The sequence below is a fragment of the Lepisosteus platostomus genome, chromosome 5 (assembly GCF_059453375.1).
Source record: "Lepisosteus platostomus isolate fLepPlt1 chromosome 5, fLepPlt1.hap1, whole genome shotgun sequence".
NCBI classification, from domain to species: Eukaryota; Metazoa; Chordata; class Actinopteri; order Semionotiformes; family Lepisosteidae; genus Lepisosteus; species Lepisosteus platostomus.
In genome coordinates this window covers 5,960,010-5,979,025 of record NC_142615.1, presented here as the reverse complement: position 1 = coordinate 5,979,025, position 19,016 = coordinate 5,960,010, and the positions used below count along the sequence as shown (strand labels likewise).

The window sequence follows — 19,016 nt, the reverse complement described above, 5'->3', positions numbered from 1 at the left end:
CTGCGTCTGGAAAGAAGCCAGGGTATCAGCTTGTTCCCTCCTCCCACCCCCCTCTGTGTACAGTAGAGCCTCCTGTCCTGACTTGAGGAGCTCACCCAGCTTTGCCTGGAGAGAAGCCAAGGTATTGGCTTGTTCACCTCTCCCATCCCTCTCTGTGTACAGTAGAGCTTCCTGTCCTGCTTGGAGGATCTCATCCAGCTGTGTTTGGAGAGATGCCAGGTTATCAGCTTGTTACCCCCTCCGGCCCCTCTGCGTACAGTAGAGCCTCCTTTCCTGACTGGAGGAGCTCACCCAGCTGTGTCCAGAGAGAAGCCAGGGTATCGGCTTCAACAACAGGGCTGGGCAGCTTGTTCCCTTCTCCCACCCCACTCTGTGTACAGTTGAGCCTCCTGTCCTGACTGGAGGTGCCCACCCAGCTGTGCCTGCAAAGACACCAGGGTATCAGCTTGTTCCCCTCTCCCACCCCCCTCTGTGTACAGTAGCGCCTCCTGTCCTGACTGGAGGAGCTGATCTAGCTGTGTCTGGAGAGGAGCCAGAGTATCAGCTTGTTCCACACCCCCACAGCTCTCTTTGTACAGTAGAGCCTCCTGTCCTGACTGGAGGAGCTCATCCAGCTCTGTCTGTAGAGAAGCCAGGGTATCGGCTTGTTCCACACCCCCACCTCTCTCTGTGTACAGTAGTGCCTCCTGTCCTGACTGGAGGAGCTCATCCAGCTGTGTTTGGAGAGAAGCCAGGGTATCAACTTGTTCCCCCCTCCCATCCCTCTTTGTGTACAGAAGAGGTTCCTGTCCTTACTGGAGGAGCTCACCCAGCTGTGTCTGGAGAGAAGCCAGGGTATCGGCTTAATCCACACCCCCACCCCTCTCTGTGTACAGTAGAGCCTACTGTCCTGAGTGGAGGAGCTTGAAGGCATCCTCTCACGAGGCACAAATAAATGTAGGTGTCTTGTGCATTTAACAGGACAATTATTAATTGTAGCAGTAAGTCACAAAATGATTCTTTGATGGTTATTATAAGACCGACCCAGCAGGATAACTCAGCAACGCACACACACATGGATACTAATACACGAGAATACATTTATTATTACATAAGATGTGCATATCAACATAACAGATCTTATAGTGAGGGTTAGCAGAATACAAAAGGTATATATTCAATCACAAAGAGTTACAAACCAAGAGGGACATACATTCCGTATATCATTCATTTAGACCGTTTTGTAAATGAACTTTGTTAAAACTTGTACATTAGATACTCAAAAGCAAGTATGTGACTCATAGGAATTAAATTGATATCAACTCAGGTTGAGGTAACAATTGAATTCTCGAGCTGTAATGCAGAATGTTGAATACTCATCCGCTCTGTGGGGATTCAGATCTCCCGCGGACGCAAAGAAGCAGTGGCAGGCTGTTGCTGCATGCAATCGGTGCTCTCTGGCACTCTCTGGCTCTGCTGGTGCCAGGCAGTGCTGGTTCAACGTGAGAGAAGAAGAATAAGAGAGATTTCTGCTGCGGTGCGCTGCTGATGCTCTCTGAAGACTGGCTAGTCAGTGTTGGCTTAAACTAATGAGAGATTGCACACAGAAAAATGACTACAGATCTGAGCAAGTCACACTCTTTAGACAGGAAGAAGACCGGTTCGTTCCCGATGTAGCGCGAGTCCTGAATACTGATATTCAGCTGTCCACAGCTCCGACCGTAGTTCACTCGTTGATCAGGTGAGCGTTTGCGGTGGGTTCACGAGGCTTGCTGCTGGGCTAACCTCGGGTGGATCCTTTGGTTACGCTGGCAACCTCCGTTCTCGACTCTTAGAACAAGGAAAAGTCCTGGCACTCGGACACATTGGCCATTACGTGACTGTCTGAGCTGAGTCTGAGGATGTCCAGGAGGAGCTGGAGTTTTACCTGGAGGAACTACGGTCGCTCATTGGTTGAAAGTTCCATGGGCATTCGAGAATCATTTTGTGACTTACTGCTACAATTAACAATTGGCCCAGTAAATGCACAAGTCCCTACAGTTATTGGTGCCTCGTGAGAGGATGCCTACATTTATTGGTGCCCCGTGTGAGGATGATTAACCATGAACTCTGACCTTGGGGTTGTAAACCACTTGGGATGAGACTCTCCCTTGGAATCTCCCAGACAGTGAGGCACCAGAGATGACCATTAATTAGGGTGGCTGATGTGTCTCAGCTTTGGGAGTTGTTCCTTATCAGAACACTCTATCAGCTAGAAAAACACCTTAAATGTGAACCAAATGGAATGGCCTCTCTGTATCAAGCACCACTTGAGATGAGGGAGAGAGAGACTGGCAAGGGAGCAGCAAACTTAATTCCTGTATTTTAATAAACCCTGCCGCTACAATGGTCTCTCTCCTGTGTGAATGCGCTGGTGGGTTTTTAAGTCACTTGACCGACTAAAACTCTTCCCACACTGACTGCAGCTGAATGGTCTCTCTCCTGTGTGACTGTGCTGGTGTGATTGTAAGGAGTTTTTCCGACTAAAACTCTTCCCACACTGACTGCAGCTGAACGGTCTCTCTCCTGTGTGAATGCGCTGGTGAGTTACTAAGTTACTTGACCGACTAAAACTCTTCCCACACTGACTGCAGCTGAATGGTCTCTCTCCTGTGTGACTGTGCTGGTGTGTTTGTAAGGAGTTTTTCTGACTAAAACTCTTCCCACACTGACTGCAGCTGAATGGTCTCTCTCCTGTGTGAATGTGCTGGTGCCTTTTTAAGTGACTTGACTTACTAAAACTCTTCCCACACTGACTGCAACTGAAAGGTCTCTCTCCTGTGTGAATGTGGTGGTGGGTTTTTAAGTCCCCTGACCGACTAAAACTCTTCCCACACTGACTGCAGCTGAATGGTCTCTTTCCTGTGTGAATGTGCTGGTGGGCTATTAAGCTATTTGACTGATTAAAACTCTTCCCACACTGACTGCAGCTGAACGGTCTGTCTCCTGTGTGAATGCGCTGGTGGACTATTAAGCTACTAGACTGTCTAAAACTCTTCCCACACTGACTGCAGCTGAATGGTCTCACTCCTGTGTGAATGCGCTGGTGGACTATTAAGCTACTTGACTGACTAAAACTCTTCCCACACTGACTGCAGCTGAATGGTCTCTTTCCCGTGTGAATGTGCTGGTGGGCTATTAAGCTACTCGACCGACTAAAACTCTTCCCACACTGACTACAGCTGAATGGTCTCTCTCCTGTGTGAATGTGCTGGTGGGTTATTAAGCTACCTGACTGTCTAAAACTCTTCCCACACTGACTGCAGCTGAATGGTCTCTCTCCTGTGTGAATGCGCTGGTGGACTATTAAGCTACTTGACTGACTAAAACTCTTCCCACACTGACTACAGCTGAACAGTCTCTTTCCTGTGTGAAAGTGCTGGTAGGGTTTTGAAGTGCTAGAATGACAGAAACGCTGCTTCTCCCTTTGCCATAATGGCAGTTTGTCCACTCCATCTGAGCAAGGCCTTGAGTGATTCTTCCTCATCCTCTGATCGTTTTGGGGTCTCTTATTCTGCAAATGCTCCATGGAATGGTCTTGCTCTGTGTGCTGAAACTGAGATTTGTTTTCTCCATTGTGTCCTTCAGTGTGCTGCTCAGAAGTGTGAATCATCTGGGACTCCATCCCCAGCTCTCTGAGACTAAAACCGCCCAGTTCATTCAGTTGTTCCTCTCTTTGCCCAAGAACAGACATACTCTCCAGTTCATTAAAACTTTCAACAATTTTCTCAGTAACCAGATTATTAAACCTGTGTGTAAAGTCATCAGATACTAAGGGATCATATGATTGTTTTAGACTCTGCAGTGACAGTCTCTCCACTTGAACAGAACAAGGCCTAATTATTATCAAGCCCTGTAGGAGCTGCTGTTGCTCCTCCCTGTACTGACTCTCCTCTCGGTGCTGTAACTCAGTACTGTTCTCTTCACCAGGGACATCAGTCTGCTGCTCTGCAGGTTCAATCAACTTGGGATCCATATCCTGCTCTGTAAGATTTAAAACATCCAGTTCTTCACTGTGCTCTTGTACAGAGACACAGCCCAGTTCATTACAACTTTGTGTAATATTGATTGTGTCCAGATTATTCATCTTCTCTGTAAAATCATCACATACTAAGAGCCCCGGTGTCTCACTCTCAGGCTCCGTCTTCATCATGGGCACAGAGTCCAGATCCTTGACACTCTGTTTGCTGTCTGTGTGCTGCTCACTAAGTGCCTCTTTCCCTGCTGCAGCAGTGAGCTCTGTCTCCTGCATCAGACTGGAGCCCCACTCCTCCTGCTGTTCAAGGAGAGCCCTTTCCCCAGTGTCGGAGAGAACACTGGCCTCTGAGCCTGTAAACACAGGACAAGAAGACACAACCTTTATAAGAATAAACTATTTTATAGTTTTATACCTTTAGAGGTGGCTTCTCAAAGCATTTTACAGAATGCCAATTACAAAAAATACACAAAATTAGCACGATGAGAACACACAGTTAGAAGAGACAGTAGACAGTGGTCCTAAGCACAGTAGGAACAGAGGGGTACAGAACAGTTAAATAAAGTCTCTTCTGAAGAAAAAGTTTTTGAGTCTGGATTTGGAGTTTAGAGAAGGTGACTCTCTGATATCCTTGGGGAGAGAGTTCCAGAGCTTGGGGCAAAACAGGAGAAGGCCATGTCACCCATAGAGTGTAGACAGACTGGGGAACAAATAGATGAACACAATTAGAAGAGCGAAGATTGCAAGTTAGGGAGTAGGGTGATAATATCAGACCAGTATGGAGGTGCAAAACCAAGACATGGAGAGTCTTATAGGTGAGCAGGAGGATTTTTAAGTCGATATGAAACTTGACAGGAAGCCAGTGCTAGGACTCCAGGATAGGAGTAATGTGATCATTTGTACTAGACGTGGTCAGGGTTCTGGCTGCTGAATTTTGGACATACTAAAGTTTGTTCAATGTGGATTTAGAAACCCCAGAGAGTAGAGCATTACAGTAGTCCATTCAAGATTAGACAACACTTTTCAGCCACAGTTAGTGATAACATAGGGCGTAGTCGAGGAATATTTCTGAGGTGAATGAAAGATGTTCTGACAACATGCTGCACATGTGGGTCGAACGTCAAATATCATCCCCAAGTTTTTCAATTTAGACTGAAGCTCAAGTACAAGACCATCTGCAGATAGAGTTACACATTGGTTGTACAAAGGTGATGGGTGGTGCCAATAAGCATGACTTCAGTCTTGTCACAGTTAAATGAAGGAAATTTTGAGTCACCCAAGTTTTTATATCGGGGATGCAAATAAATAGAATAGAGACAGCCACATCAGCGTCAGGTTTGGTATGGATGTATATCTGAGTATCATCAGCATAGTAGTGATAGCTGAGGCCATGTGATCTTAAAAGCTTTAAACTACACACACGCTTACAAGTACACTCACAATCAATTTGGGTTGTTTAAACATAGCAGAATATGTGGGTATAAGGGCATGTTCTGATTTAGCTTTGTCAGAAACCTAACTACCATGTAAAAAGTAAGACTACTGTAATAATATCACTATTACATTACATTTACATTGACACTGCACTGAGAGAGAGAGAGGTTAATACAGACACATTGACTGGACACTAAAGCACATTAACACTGCACTGAGAGAGAGAGGGGTTAATACAGACACACTGACTGGACACTACAGCACATTAACACTGCACCGAAACAGAGGTTAATACAGACATGCTGACTGGACCGTACAGTAGATTAACACTGCATTGAGAAAGAGAGGGATCAATGCAGACACACTGACTGACTGGACATTCCAGTACATTAACACTGCAATCAGAGAAAGGGTTTAATACACACACACACACTGACTGGACACTCCAGTGCATTAACACTGCACTGAAAGAGGGATTAATACAGACACACTGACTGGACATAACAGTAAATTAACAGTGCACTGAGAGAGGGGTTAATAGATACATACGGACTAGACACTACAGCACATTAACACTGCACTGAGAGAGAGGGGTTAATACTGACACTGACTGGACACTACAGGACATTAACACTGCACTGAAAGAGAGAGGGGTTAATACAGACACACTGACTGGACACTACAGTACATGAACACTGCACTGAAAGAGAGAGGGGTTAATACAGACACACTGACTGGACACCACAGTACATTAACACTGCACTGAAAGAGAGAGGGGTTAATACAGACATGGACAAACTGGAACTTAGCGCATATTACCACTGCACTGAGAGAGGGGTTAATACAGACACATTGACTGCACAACACAGTACATTAACACTGCATTGAGAGAAAGGGGTTAATAGACACACTGACTGCACATTACATTACTTTAAAACTGCACAGAGAGAGGCAGGTTAATACAGACACTGACTGGACACTGCAGGACATAAAGACTGCACTGAGAGAGAGGGGTGAATACAGACACAGTGACTGGACACTACAGTACATTAACACTGCAATCAGAGAAAGGGGTTAATACAGACACGGTTACTGGGCACTACAGTGCATTAACACTGTACTGAGAGAGAGGGGTTAATACAGACACACTGTGCACACAACAGGATATTAGTACTGCACTGAGAGGGGTTAATACAGACACACTGACTGGACATAACAGTACATTAACACTGCACTGAGAGAGAGGGGTTAATAGATACATACAGACTGGACACTACAGTTCATTAACATTGCACTGAGAGAGGGGTTAACACAGACTGACTGGACACTATAGGACATTAACACTGCAATCAAAGAAAGGTGTTAATACAGACACACTGCACACTACAGGTCATTAACACTGCACTGAGTGAGGGGTTAATACAGACACTTTCTGGACACTACACTAACACTGCATTGAGAAAGAGAGGGGTTAATATAGACACACTGGATTAATATTCAAGGACTCAATACAGACACAGACCCTGGACGACAGTAATACTTAAACCAATTAAATAATGTTTATATACACAATCATTAGTATACTTAGTAAAAATTTAGACCAATACAACGGTAATACAATATTTACAAATTTTCATGTGGATAGCTGCGTCAGCATGCGTAGGCTGCAAAGGGACAAGTAATAGGTTTATTCCATGCTGAAAAAAAGAAGAGAGAAAAAACAAAACGTTTCGGCCGTGGAGCCGTGTTTTTTCTCTCTTCTTTTTTTCAGCATGGAATAAACCTATTACTTGTTCATTTATAAATGTTGTTTCCTAATGACGTTGGAGTACAAATGAATTAAGTGAAAAAATTGTTGAATGTGAACTAGGTGTTTTCAGCACCGTAACCGGACAAAACAGTTCAGTTTCCAATAAAGAATCCCGCTGCTACATCACACAAGTCTTTCCCACGTCACCCTGCATCTCTCCACTATATTCTCACCACTGAGGAAAGTTTTTATGACACTTTGATAGTTTGTTAGATAACGAGAATGTTTACTCTTGCGAAATGTTTTCTTTAAAATAAAGTTTATTTAAAAAAAATCTCACCAGTGAGAAAGTTATAGACACTGGTTTTAAACACACATACTGACTACATACAAGTCACCACACTGACCTGAGAGCTGCAGTTCTGTGTCCATTTCTTCTTTTATTTCTGCAGTGACTTCACAGGGAAGCGTGTGTCCAACACGATCTGTCTGTTCCTTATCTCCTCCTGCTCCCGACTCCTTCTCGCACTGCTGCAATCTCCGCTTCAGGCTCTCGTTCTCCTTCTTCAGCTGCGCCATTTCACTCCCGACACTTTCTTCCACACACTGTGTGATTTTAAACACGGCCCGTCTCACCAGAGTTTGGGAGACGCTGCAGAGTTTGTCTTGAAACTCGTCCTCAGAGTCAGACATCATGTTTCGGAAAACTTCTGACACTTCATACACGATCGATTTGAGCAAAACCTGCATGAACGAGTCAAGCTGGGTTTGCAGATTTAACAAGCACTCCGCCATCCTTCTTCAGAGTCGGTCAGAAACAAAGGCTGACTTCCGAAGTTTAAACAGAACAACTTATTTTTTATTCTTCACAGATCCTGTTGTCAGGGCTGTGCTCTGTTCAAGCATAAACACAGTCGACAAGACGTTACGTATTCAGAACCTGAAGTTATTTTAAAGAAAAACAACAACTTTCTTTATCTAAAGAAAATTATTCAGTCACCCACACGTGGTTGAAGTACATGCAGGGTCGCGCAGTATAATGACGTCATTCGTTAGCGCGACCGCAGCTTCAAAACAATAGAGAAGCGGAGCTGAGAAAGAGGAGTTTCTTCAGCCGGATATAAACTTCTCTGCACCTCCTAGCGCCACCTAGTCAAGAGGAGTGAATCACCTGCGACGTTCGCCGTTCGTAACGGAACAGATGGATTTTTTTGCCCTTCCACAACCATCCCCCCCAACGAAAACTTCTCAAGTGGATTTTTTCAATTGGATTTTTATCTCCCTATGCAGGTTTTTGGTTAAAGAATAGAAGATTTCTCTTTCATATTTCACCAATTGTTAGAAATTCTCGAAAAACAAGTGGTTCCAAGAAAGGAAATAAATACTTGAATTTAACAAAATCAAGCCATATGTGGTCGTCCTTAATGATACATTCTGTATGACAAGACAGGAAGAAAGACACCTCAGGACTTCGGACACAGGATCTCCTGTTTATTGAGAAAAGGTTTAACCATCTGTCAATTTTCATGTCCAAGGAGCTCAATTTGCATTCCGTGTACAACAGCGTGTCTTCTACACCCGCCACTGAAGCACAGCACGGGCTCAGCATCTTGACATCTCCCAAACAGAGACACACAGAGACCTTTTGGTGGGATTGTGGCTCACAAGGGGAGAAGAGACAATTTCCAGAGCAGGATTTGTTACATTTGAGTATCATGAACACAAATCAGTGCCCGCTTGTATTTCTGTGTTTTTTTTTTAAATTTTACAGAAAGTTTAAATGTGACTTTGAAGGCATTATAATTTTCACAACCTTGGCAAAAAATGGTTGTCCATAATTGTTGTTTATGTTTGATTAACAGACAAAATATGACAACCCCTCTACTGAGCATATACTTTATTTTCCTGATGTACAGTACGTTGATTAAACGCATACCTTAGATGTATAAATGTGGTCCGTAATTGGTCTAGAATGAAATTTTAATATACGTATATCATTATATGTCAATTACACATCTCTGATTATTCAGTATGTCCATTATACATAAATGGTTGGAGTTTTATTATACGGATACATTTAGAGGACTATTATACCTATATAGTTAAAGGTCTATTATACATCAAAGATAGGTCTCATAGGTGTAGAAACTAGTAAATCAAGCCAATGATTTGGTTTAGAAATTTATTCTGAGAATATACAATTATTCACCCCTGAAAAATATATAGTTCAAATTATGCATTTTATACAATATTGTAATAAACAAATGGCTAATCATCATAAAAAACCCAAGTATTAAACTTCAGCTACAAATTCTGGTAACATGGCAATATATATATAGTAATGACAAACACAAACTAATTCCATGAACACGCTAATATTTAACTCAAAACCACATTTCGATTCAAATATAAGTTTTAAAAATTACAACTTCTATATTTCCATGAAAATATTATTAATGTAGCACAAATGCTACTTTCTAATAAAGACAAAAAGAAACTGTTTTGTGTCTCATGGCGATCTTCCTCTCGATTCTAATGAAATGTTTAATATGATCCCTCGAGAAAAAAAGGTGTCAATATCCGCCTGGAATGATTGATGCCCCATCAAACATTTTGTAATATCTCTGGAAGCTCATACTGTAGAAACCTGATTCGTGGCTTAAATTCAAGGTAAACAAGACTAAGGAAACGAGTTGAAAACTTGATGTCGAACTGTGATTTAAATCACCCAAAACATTGGACAACATTGGGCAGTATGTGCCAGAAACAGATAGCTCAGTTGGTAGAGCAGAGGACTGTAGTGGAAATAGCGAAGCATCCTTAGGTTGCTGGTTTGACTCTGGCTTGGAGGAATGTGCTTCTTGTGTACTTCAATCAAAGAGTTGAAATAACAAATGTTTTTCACTCAGACGTTGATCAAAAGCTCAATAAACCACAAAGCAGAGGCTCTTGTTCCGAATTCAACTCCTGTCTGATTGTCTTGTTTTGGCCACAATCTGATCTTTGAATTCAGGGACTACTCTGTCTGCTTTGTAATTCAAAAGTATATACAAATGTCACGTTTTTTTTTTTTTGTAGATATAAAGGTGTTCTCTGTTTTCAAAGGATAGGTACTTAATTGGCATAATGATTTGGTATTGATTTTGTATCGTTATATTATTAAATTTGTGTTTTTTGTGTTTTTAACGTATTGTGAACTTATTTTTTAAACAAATGCTTACAAAGGCAAACAAGGCCCACATCTGTTTATACCAGCGGTGAATTGTACATTTTTATTTACAAGCTACTCTGCACTTTTGGGAGTGTAACAGGTTCGATATAAAGTGGCAAAAATATAAAAGGGGAAAATACCCCGGACTGCGTGTAAAGCCCTCGTTGTGACTGTTTTTTTATTGTTAAATACGGCGTCCGGTGCACGAAATGTTGCAGAAACACAATCTGATATTTTAATAACTATTATTTTAATAATTTGATAAGTATGAGGCCCCGGATCCAAATATTCAGTTCTTATTTTTTGTAAGTGATATCTTCCCTTCCTCTCATGGATTTTGAATCAGATTTGATCCTTGTACATTACATTTTACATTGAAAAAAACGAGCATACCTAATCCACCAACGGACAGAGCAATCTTTTATGTTGCCTTCCAGAGCTTCCAGCTTGTGATGGATTTGTATGGGCATCTTTATGATACCACTACAGCACTGGCGCAGGTGTAAAATCCACTTTCTCACGACTTTTTCAGTGTCTTCTCCTCTCACAAATGGTCCGAAGCACAGGAGCCAATATTAAAGAAAACAACAGGTGTTTAAACAGAGTATGTCCAAATGTCTGCGACAACGCATTGTCATTTTGTATAAACGCAAATGGTTCATCATTTAAAAGCCAACAACGTTCTTTTTCTCTCTGGCGCTAATAAGTTACAGAACCACACATGCGAGCTGTTGAGTGAAAGAAAATTCATATGTGCGTAGGAAGGCAGAATAAAATCCAGAACTATACTGGTGATATCGATAAACAGGGCCCATGTTCACAATAAAACGTTATTGTATAAAACGTTAAGATTCATACATATATTTTTTTAATCATGCAAATTGTCTGTTAAACCATTCATGAACGATTTTTAGACAAAAAAACACACCATTATATGAGAAAATATATTTACTATATGTGCATTTAACTTACTTTTTAACAATTTCAATTTCAAGGTCGATGAAAATTGTTGCCCTGCTTTTTTTTTCATAAATACACAAGCTTGTTATGTCTTATGTCAGAAATAAACTGCATGAAATTCGATAAAGCAACAAAAAGTAAGCGCCACAAAGACTACAAACATTTGCGTTTATATTGCACTGTTATCTCGAGCCTTTAAACTTACTTTAAACGCAATTTGTTTTTCTCTGTAGTTCTAAGGCTTTGTCATTTAGGTGTGCTGTTTTTTTGTAAAAAAAGTCACTAAATCATACGAAACATAAAAGCTCCAATTGTAAACAATTGACCATTCATATTCCTGAATTTTAAACCTATGGAGTATTTTAAACCTTGTCTTCGTATTTGTGAATATTAGAGCTTCTTTTCAAAAGCTGTCACTATGGATTAGTGCTTAGGTTTCCTGTTTTTTTACCCAGGCGGTCCAGGTTTGGCTCTTGGTATAGGAGCGCGTCTGTGTTGCCTTCTGGATTTCAAATGACCAGCTCAGTGAAGAAAGGAGCCCGTAGATCAGCATGTACATTTGTCTGGATAGTAGAATTTTCAGAAAGTGTAGTTGGATTATAGCACGTGCCCCTGACGATGTTATTGATACGTCATATGTGCTCTTTTTTGTATAATATTTATTTTTGTTGTTCAAATAAAAAACGGTTTCTCCGTTTTCCTCTTCCTGTCGTTGTCAGCGAGTACAACAAGACAGGGGGGAAAAGGAAGCGGCTGTCAAGAGCCTTCTACCTCCTTTTGCTTTCACTTCTCTGTGTTTCTTTCCACAGCGCCGTGCACCTTTTCATTGCTCTCGCTTTCAGAGCCTCCACACACCACACGACTCGACCTCAGGACGCGCATTGAAGTGAAAGCAGGGAGCGCTGCGACATGCACTGTGCGGATCCCGCCACTCTAAGAGGTGAGTGGGTCTGTTCGATGCACAAAGAACGCTTTGAGAAGCGTCAAAGGCAAGTCATTCCGAGTTGGTCGTTTGTGTTTTCCGTTCAGACGCGAAAAGCTGAAATGATCTCTCGGCTCCTCGGTTGTCATTTCTGCTCCGTAAAGGAATCACAGCACGCGTCGGCTTCCAGCACGGTGGGTCGGGACACGATGCCGGGGGTCGGAGAGAGCGATGTCTTCCTCGTTAGTATAGTGGTGATTATCCCCACCTGTCACGCGGGAGACTGGGGTACATCAGGACGCGCATTGAAGTGAAAGCAGGATGCACTGCGACATGCACTGTGCAGATCCCGCCACACTAAGAGGTGAGTGGGTCTGTTCGATCACAGCGCTAGGCGAATCCCCAAACAGTGTGCGTGGCGACAAAAGAAGCCGGTCTGTTTCTGCCTGGTTTCAAACCAAGGACTTTTCGCATGGGAGGCGAACGTGATAACCACTACACTACGGAAACGGTGGTAAGACGTGCCCAGCGGCCCAGTGCTGAGCTTCGCCAATGCGATTCAGCTGCTTCCAGTGCCTTTATTGGAGTGCGCTGATGGACCGTGCTCTCTCTCCAGAGACCAGCACGCCTGTCATGGACGGAGCAGGAAAGGCGGCGCCACATTCTACAGCCCTCTCCACGCAATCGACGAAATCGGGCTACTGAAGTGGAGAAAATCGCTTCTCCAGAAAGTGCAAATATCATCTTGGAGAGTATAAATCCTATTGCCGAAGGTCAGCCCTGTCTACCAGAGTAACCCTCCCACCTCCTGCAGCGATGATCAGCTCGTCTCACACGCGAGAAGTTTCGGCTGGAAACAAGCGCCCCCTCTTGCACGTTTTGCACGTTCGAGTAGTTTTAATGCGGCTCCTTCGTACACGGCGCTGATCTTTTGGAAAGCAGGAGGCAAAACTGACACGTTCCCATACCGGGAGTCGAACTCGGGCCGCCTGGGTGAAAACCAGGAATCCTAACCGCTAGACCATATGGGAGCGCACATCCCCGCTGTTCCGGGCATCATGCAAGCAAACTACATAAATATGAGAAAACACGCAATAGAGTTGTCACTCAGAGTGTCAAAGGGTCGATGTATACTGGGGCTCAGTTGAAATGCAACGTCAGGACTTTCCCGAATTATGTCACACGAAGAGAGCACAGCCTTTTTCGCCTTGATCGTATAGTGGTCAGTACTTTGCGTTGTGGCCGCAACAACCCCGGTTAGAATCCGGGTCACGGCAGAATAGGGGCTTCTGCTTTTACTACTTGCACGAATGAAGGCAAAAAAAAGTAAATCGATGTGAACGAACGGCGCTTTACAGAGGAGTACTGCCTGACTGGATCGTTGATGAACAACAGAGGCCTCTCCGACCTCTTCTCGGTTTTCTTCAATGACTTACTAAGGATCTTCTTCACATTCGCCCATGCAGGGGAAGCCAGTTACACCAAAGCAAACGCAGGAAAGTGCAATTCAAGCAGAGACCAGGAGGGACTTGTTTACACCGAGAGTGGGCGGAGAATGGAACAATGCGCCCAGCCCTGTTGCTGGAGCCGATTCTTGATGAGATCTTGGGCTCACTAAGAAGCCCCCGCTGGATGCTAATCTTTCTGTTGTTCTTGCGGGTCCTGCGCTGCATTTGAGCCGACAGAGCTTGTCCTGGTCTGTCGGCACAGCCCAATTGCAAATGATCGGCTCCGCGTACAGAAGGAACGTGCGTTTGGTACAAGAGTGCATGAAGGCACCGGAAACACATTGGCAACAAATGACCGGTCGCTCAAGACCTCTGTGAATTACAGGAGCGTGCAAAACGAGGCTGTTTCCGCCCAGTCTCGAACCGGGGACTTTTCAGGTGTTAGGCTGACGTGACAGCCACTACACTACGGAAACCTGCAGGGACTGCTGCTGGTGTCTCGCTTGCGTTTCGGGCTGAGAAAGGGACGCGTCACTTTAGGCAGGGGGCACTGGAGAGAGGAACAAAGGGCGCGATGAAACAAAATGGCGAAACCGGGATCGAACCAGGGACCTTTAGAGCTTCAGTCTAACGCTCTCCACACCCACCTGCTCCAGCCTTCCTGTGTTGCGGCATGAGCGCACCAAGAGGAGCGGGAGAGTGTTGCAGGAACGTCACTCAGAAGGAAAGCCACCCAGCTGTGCCCTCTGAGCTCTGTCCAGCACATCTTCCTCGCATGGACTCCTGCCTGCGACGGGCAGGAAACAATTAGCAAGAACAGAACAACACCCCATGGGTGTCTTATGACCACACCTTAGGTTGTGACACGTGCAGGTGTGAGGGGTTGCCGGGCTACTTTGGAGCAGAGCTTGGGCGGAGGGGGGGCGGGAAAGCAGACAAAGAGGTGACACCTCAAGGTCTGCACGATCACAGCTCTCCGCCGCCCCAGGTTTCCGCTCGATAAGCTACTGGAAACACCCGCCCCTCCTCACACAGACCGTGGAAAAGCCCCCGAGTGGGAGGGCTCTCTCTTCCTCCCAGGAGCTCTTGGACACGACGCACAGACAGAGCGCGGGGAGCCGCCGCCTGCAAACACGGCTCCAGGCAGGACTCCACTCCACAGGAGCCGCAGAGCAGAGCAGAGGAGATGGGGGCAGCTTAGCTCCTGTGCAGAGACCTGAGCTGTTGTTGCTGTGGATGCTGTCTTTTCTGTTCTCGGGGTAGGACATCAGGAAGCACATTGAAGCGCTGCGACATGCACTGTACAGATCCCGCCACTACTGGGCCCGATTTCCCCGGATCGAAACCGGGCGAAAACAGGCCCGTTTCGTTTGTTGCCACACACAATGTTTGGGGATTCGCCTAGCGCTGTGATCGAACAGACCCACTCACCTCTTAGTGTGGTGGGATCTGCACAGTGGATGTCGCAGCGCATCTTGCTTTCACTTCAATGCATGTCCTGATGTACCCTGGTCTCCCGCGTGACAGGTGGGGGTACTTGCCACTATACTAACGAGGAAGACATCGCTCTCTGCTTAGTGTGTAAAACACTTACTTGCAGCATTGTGGGTGCTGTTGTTTAAATGCTATTGGTTTGTGAACAGAATACCCCTATCCCAGTACATTGTGCCACATTAAATAAACACACGAGAAAAAGAGATTCAGAACGCAAAGCTGTGTCAGTGTTCTGTGTAAAAAATCGGTTTGAACATCATGGAAGCTGTTTTTAATAAGCTGCTGAGTAAAGAATATTTTAATCTTCCTGCTGTCAGTACTATTGTGCATATAGTTGACTCTTACCTGAATGAAAACAGGACGTAAAGGAAGGGTTTCAGAATTCAGACAAAGCTTTACTCCCGTGCTTACAGTCTGGGTAATTGGAGACTGCGCTGTTATGCTTCCTATGGTCATATACGGGTTTTTCGCATGAAGCCGTATTGAACAGTATTTCTCGGAGGTTTAAAAAAAAGAGAATTAGCCCACTGATACTTTGATGTAGAGGCTGTGGAAATATCCACGTCGTGGTCTTTAAAATGCATTTGGTTTGAAAGCGTTCTGTGCTTCCGTTGCGAAGATATGGACAAAAGTATATTCGTGCTTGGTCCAAAAAATGTAATATAAACGAAAAAGTAAAGGCTGAGAAAGCATTCACAATGTATTTTATGCACAAAGCAAGTATTCTCGCGATTCTAAGAGGTTTCGTGAAAACGCTACAGGCGTGGCAAAATCGTTTTCGAACTTCAAGCTAACTTTACCCCGGTGTTTTACCCTGCTCTTTTCTACACTGAACTGATCATTTGGACACCGTAAGACAAGAGAGACACATTTCTATGTAATCAGGAAACCAGGAATCCTAACCGTTAGCCCGTTAGTGCCACAGAAAAAAAAAACGTTTCAGCAAGATACAATTGCAGGATAAACACATTTTTTCTTTTTCGTAGCGCTTGTGTTTTGTTTGATTTAGCGAATTTTATACACTTTATTTCTGACACATGACTTAAAAGGCTGGTAGAGTATATTTAATACAAGAGCGCTGAACAACAATTTTTATCTACCGTATTGTCATGTTTTTTAAAAAAGCAAGTTAAATGCATATATAGTAAATGTTTTTTTTCATATAATAGTGTTTATGGTCTGATAAACGTAATTCATTATTTAACGGACATTTGGTATAATTAAAAAAAATACTAATTCACGAATGTAAACATTTTTTACAATAACGTGTTCTATTGTGATCTTGCGCCCCATGCAGCAATATCACCAGACAGTTTAATGGTCTGTCGTCCTTTTACAGTTCTGGGTTTTATTCTGTCTTCAGATGCACCAGATGTATTTTTAAAATACGTAAATAACAATTCTGGTGCTGCGAGGCATTCTGATTAATTCAGATTCACTCTTCACGTGTGTTATAGATATCATATAATGTTTTTGTATCCACGCAAAACCTCGCATGAAGTTGATAAACTTTGCTTGTAACATATTTAACAAGGTACAGTGCCAAACAATTAAAATACATCAGAAAAGTACCCAAACTCATCTAATTTATGTATTTGAAACGAACGGATGGGAGACTTTAATATGGCTTTCTGGAAATTCACTTTTAGGAGTTTTCGGAAGTCTGGACCCAGATATACAGTGAGGGAGGAGTGCTTGACTTCCTGCTTTCAGCTCGTGCATTGTTTCTACTTGTGACCACCAACAGAGAGAGCTTTAGCGGTTCACAGAAACGTCCCAGGAGGTTTCTGGGTTAAGATGGAAGAATAAATTTAATAAATGGAGATGTTATTGCCGCTGGGGAGTATGAAGGCGGTTTAGCGAGGCGGTGGCGTGTGGAGGGAGGAGACGCGCATTCCGCATGGGCAGCGCAGAGCAATGAGTCACACCTGCTGCGCGCTGAGTCCTGTCCTATATAACCGCTGAGCCCGGACACACAGCCTCTCCAGCCAGTGCTGGAGTTTTTTTTTTTTAAATAATACTTCAGAAGGTGCAGAAACGGACACTTTTGCTCAGTTGAGGCTATAGGAATCTGTGTTTCTTTTCAGGCTGTCGGGAATAGCGCTTGTTATATTTTTTTTTTCTCAGACTAAACAGTATCATTGGGCTGAATTTCTATTAAACGCCTAGTTTAGGAAGATCAAGAATGAGTTAGGGAAGACAGAGGTGGAGACTAATGGAAGTTATGAAAGCCATTAATGGGTTGTCTCTGCTTGAGCTTGATCTAGGGGTTAATTGCAACAAACTTAAAGTGAAGTACTAACAGGCGTTCAACCCGTGTTTAGTACGCAGCTGTGGTCTGAAGTTGTGCTCCACCTTAAGTCCAATTGCAACGAACGTTGCTGCTGTGCTTAGTCCACAGCACTGTACTAAACCTGTTCTCAGTTACAACGAACACCAATTAATAGTTGTTGCCCCCTAGAAGTGACTAAACTAGTGAATTATTTTAAACCACCTCTTAATATGGCTTGAGCAACTTAGTACCATACTTGGTGTAACGATTAATTGCATTAGAAGGCTCCAGAATATAGTGGAAATAATAGTTACCACATACTGAATTTATGCATCTGCTTGAAAACATTGTAATACTTAATTAAAATTGCTTAACACTCATACCACATTTATTCATAATGAAGCTGATTAATATGTGTATTTACCAAAGTGACATTTACTAATTATGTTGAATGTTAATCATTACTAGTAGCTGTGAAGTTTAAGGTGCTAGGGAGTGAAGAGAACAGAACTTAAACTATTATTTATATAAATGTAGCGTGAGGCTTTAATGTGTTCTATAAAATCGAGGAGTCAACTGGATAGATTTGTTAAATATTTTAGTGATGGGTCTCATATTTGTGGTTATCAGAGGAAAGCAGGGATGAGGAGGAAATAGGTGGCACCCAAGCATGTTAAAGGAAAAAACTCAGCATCTTAAGTGATTTATGATGGTTTACAGTCCCTTTTCTGTCCTGTGGCTGTGATCCAATGACTGTGTTGAAACAGCCAGGGTTGTGCTAGCTCTTGATGGACTGGTACGCAAACCAAATGACAGACAAGCAAAGCGTTGTTTTACAATTCTGAAAGCTCGTTCAATGTGGCTTCTTGTGTTTTTATGACTCCTGTTATAGCGCTGGTCTTGTAATGTTGTTGGATTGTGCACAGGTGTCAGAAGATACCGTCATAAAGGATAGGCACGACTTGGCAAAACAACACGCCAGCAAGCACTTCCCCACTTTGAAAGGAAGATGCTGGAACTGATTCTGAGAAGGTCAGACGAACAATAATTGTTGTATTTATTTGCTCAGGTAGTTTTATAAGTTTAATTTTCAGTAAAGTTCGGTTAAAAATAAATTAATGTCAAATTAATACAGTAGTGTCCTGTCTCAAGCCCACAGCTGCAGTTCTCATTTGTTTTGTGACTTATTGCAATTGAGTATCCCTCATTTGGTGAATTGTAGCCTCAATGCAATTCTTACATTTTAAAACTATATTTAAACTAAATTTCCTGACTAATTTTAAACAAGAGACAAAGTAATTAGCGTGGTCTATGAATTAACCTAGTTATCAGATTAAATGTTCTGATGCACAGTCCCCTGCAATTCGGGCTAAATAGTACAACAACAATGCTGAGCCCTGTGAACTGGATTAAGCACAAGATGAGCTGAGCTCCAACTTGGTTCCAAATGTTTATTAAGCACAAGTTGAGCTGAACTGAAAGGAAGACATTGGAACTGACTAAAAAATAACTTAATTTGAAATGTACGCTC

General features: G+C 43.2%; 1 protein-coding gene and 2 non-coding genes across 3 annotated transcripts; all 3 read right to left on the bottom strand.

Annotated features, from left to right (window-relative positions):
- Positions 1-1,059: 1,059 nt before the first annotated feature.
- LOC148662698 (uncharacterized) lies at positions 1,060-8,217 on the bottom strand. Its single transcript, XM_088632206.1, has 2 exons — positions 7,586-8,217; positions 1,060-4,347 (listed from the first exon to the last, which is right to left on the bottom strand). The coding sequence occupies exons 1-2, from the start codon at positions 7,971-7,973 to the stop codon at positions 2,360-2,362; spliced, it is 2,376 nt and encodes a 791-aa protein (XP_088488332.1). The 5' UTR covers positions 7,974-8,217; the 3' UTR covers positions 1,060-2,359.
- A 4,491-nt stretch (positions 8,218-12,708) lies between these two features.
- trnag-ccc (transfer RNA glycine (anticodon CCC)) lies at positions 12,709-12,781 on the bottom strand. The gene has a single exon. It is a non-coding gene; the product is annotated as a tRNA-Gly (tRNA).
- A 449-nt stretch (positions 12,782-13,230) lies between these two features.
- Positions 13,231-13,302, bottom strand: trnae-uuc (transfer RNA glutamic acid (anticodon UUC)). The gene has a single exon. It is a non-coding gene; the product is annotated as a tRNA-Glu (tRNA).
- Between the last annotated feature and the right edge of the window lie 5,714 nt (positions 13,303-19,016).

Bases quoted from the DNA above. Each gene is read 5' to 3' on its own strand.
- LOC148662698 (XM_088632206.1), bottom strand. From the start codon at position 7,973: ATGGCGGAGTGCTTGTTAAATCTGCAAACCCAGCTTGACTCGTTCATG. The intron at 4,348-7,585 runs GTCAGTGTGGTG...CTGTGTTTACAG, and splicing joins CACAGAACTGCAGCTCTCAG to GCTCAGAGGCCAGTGTTCTC.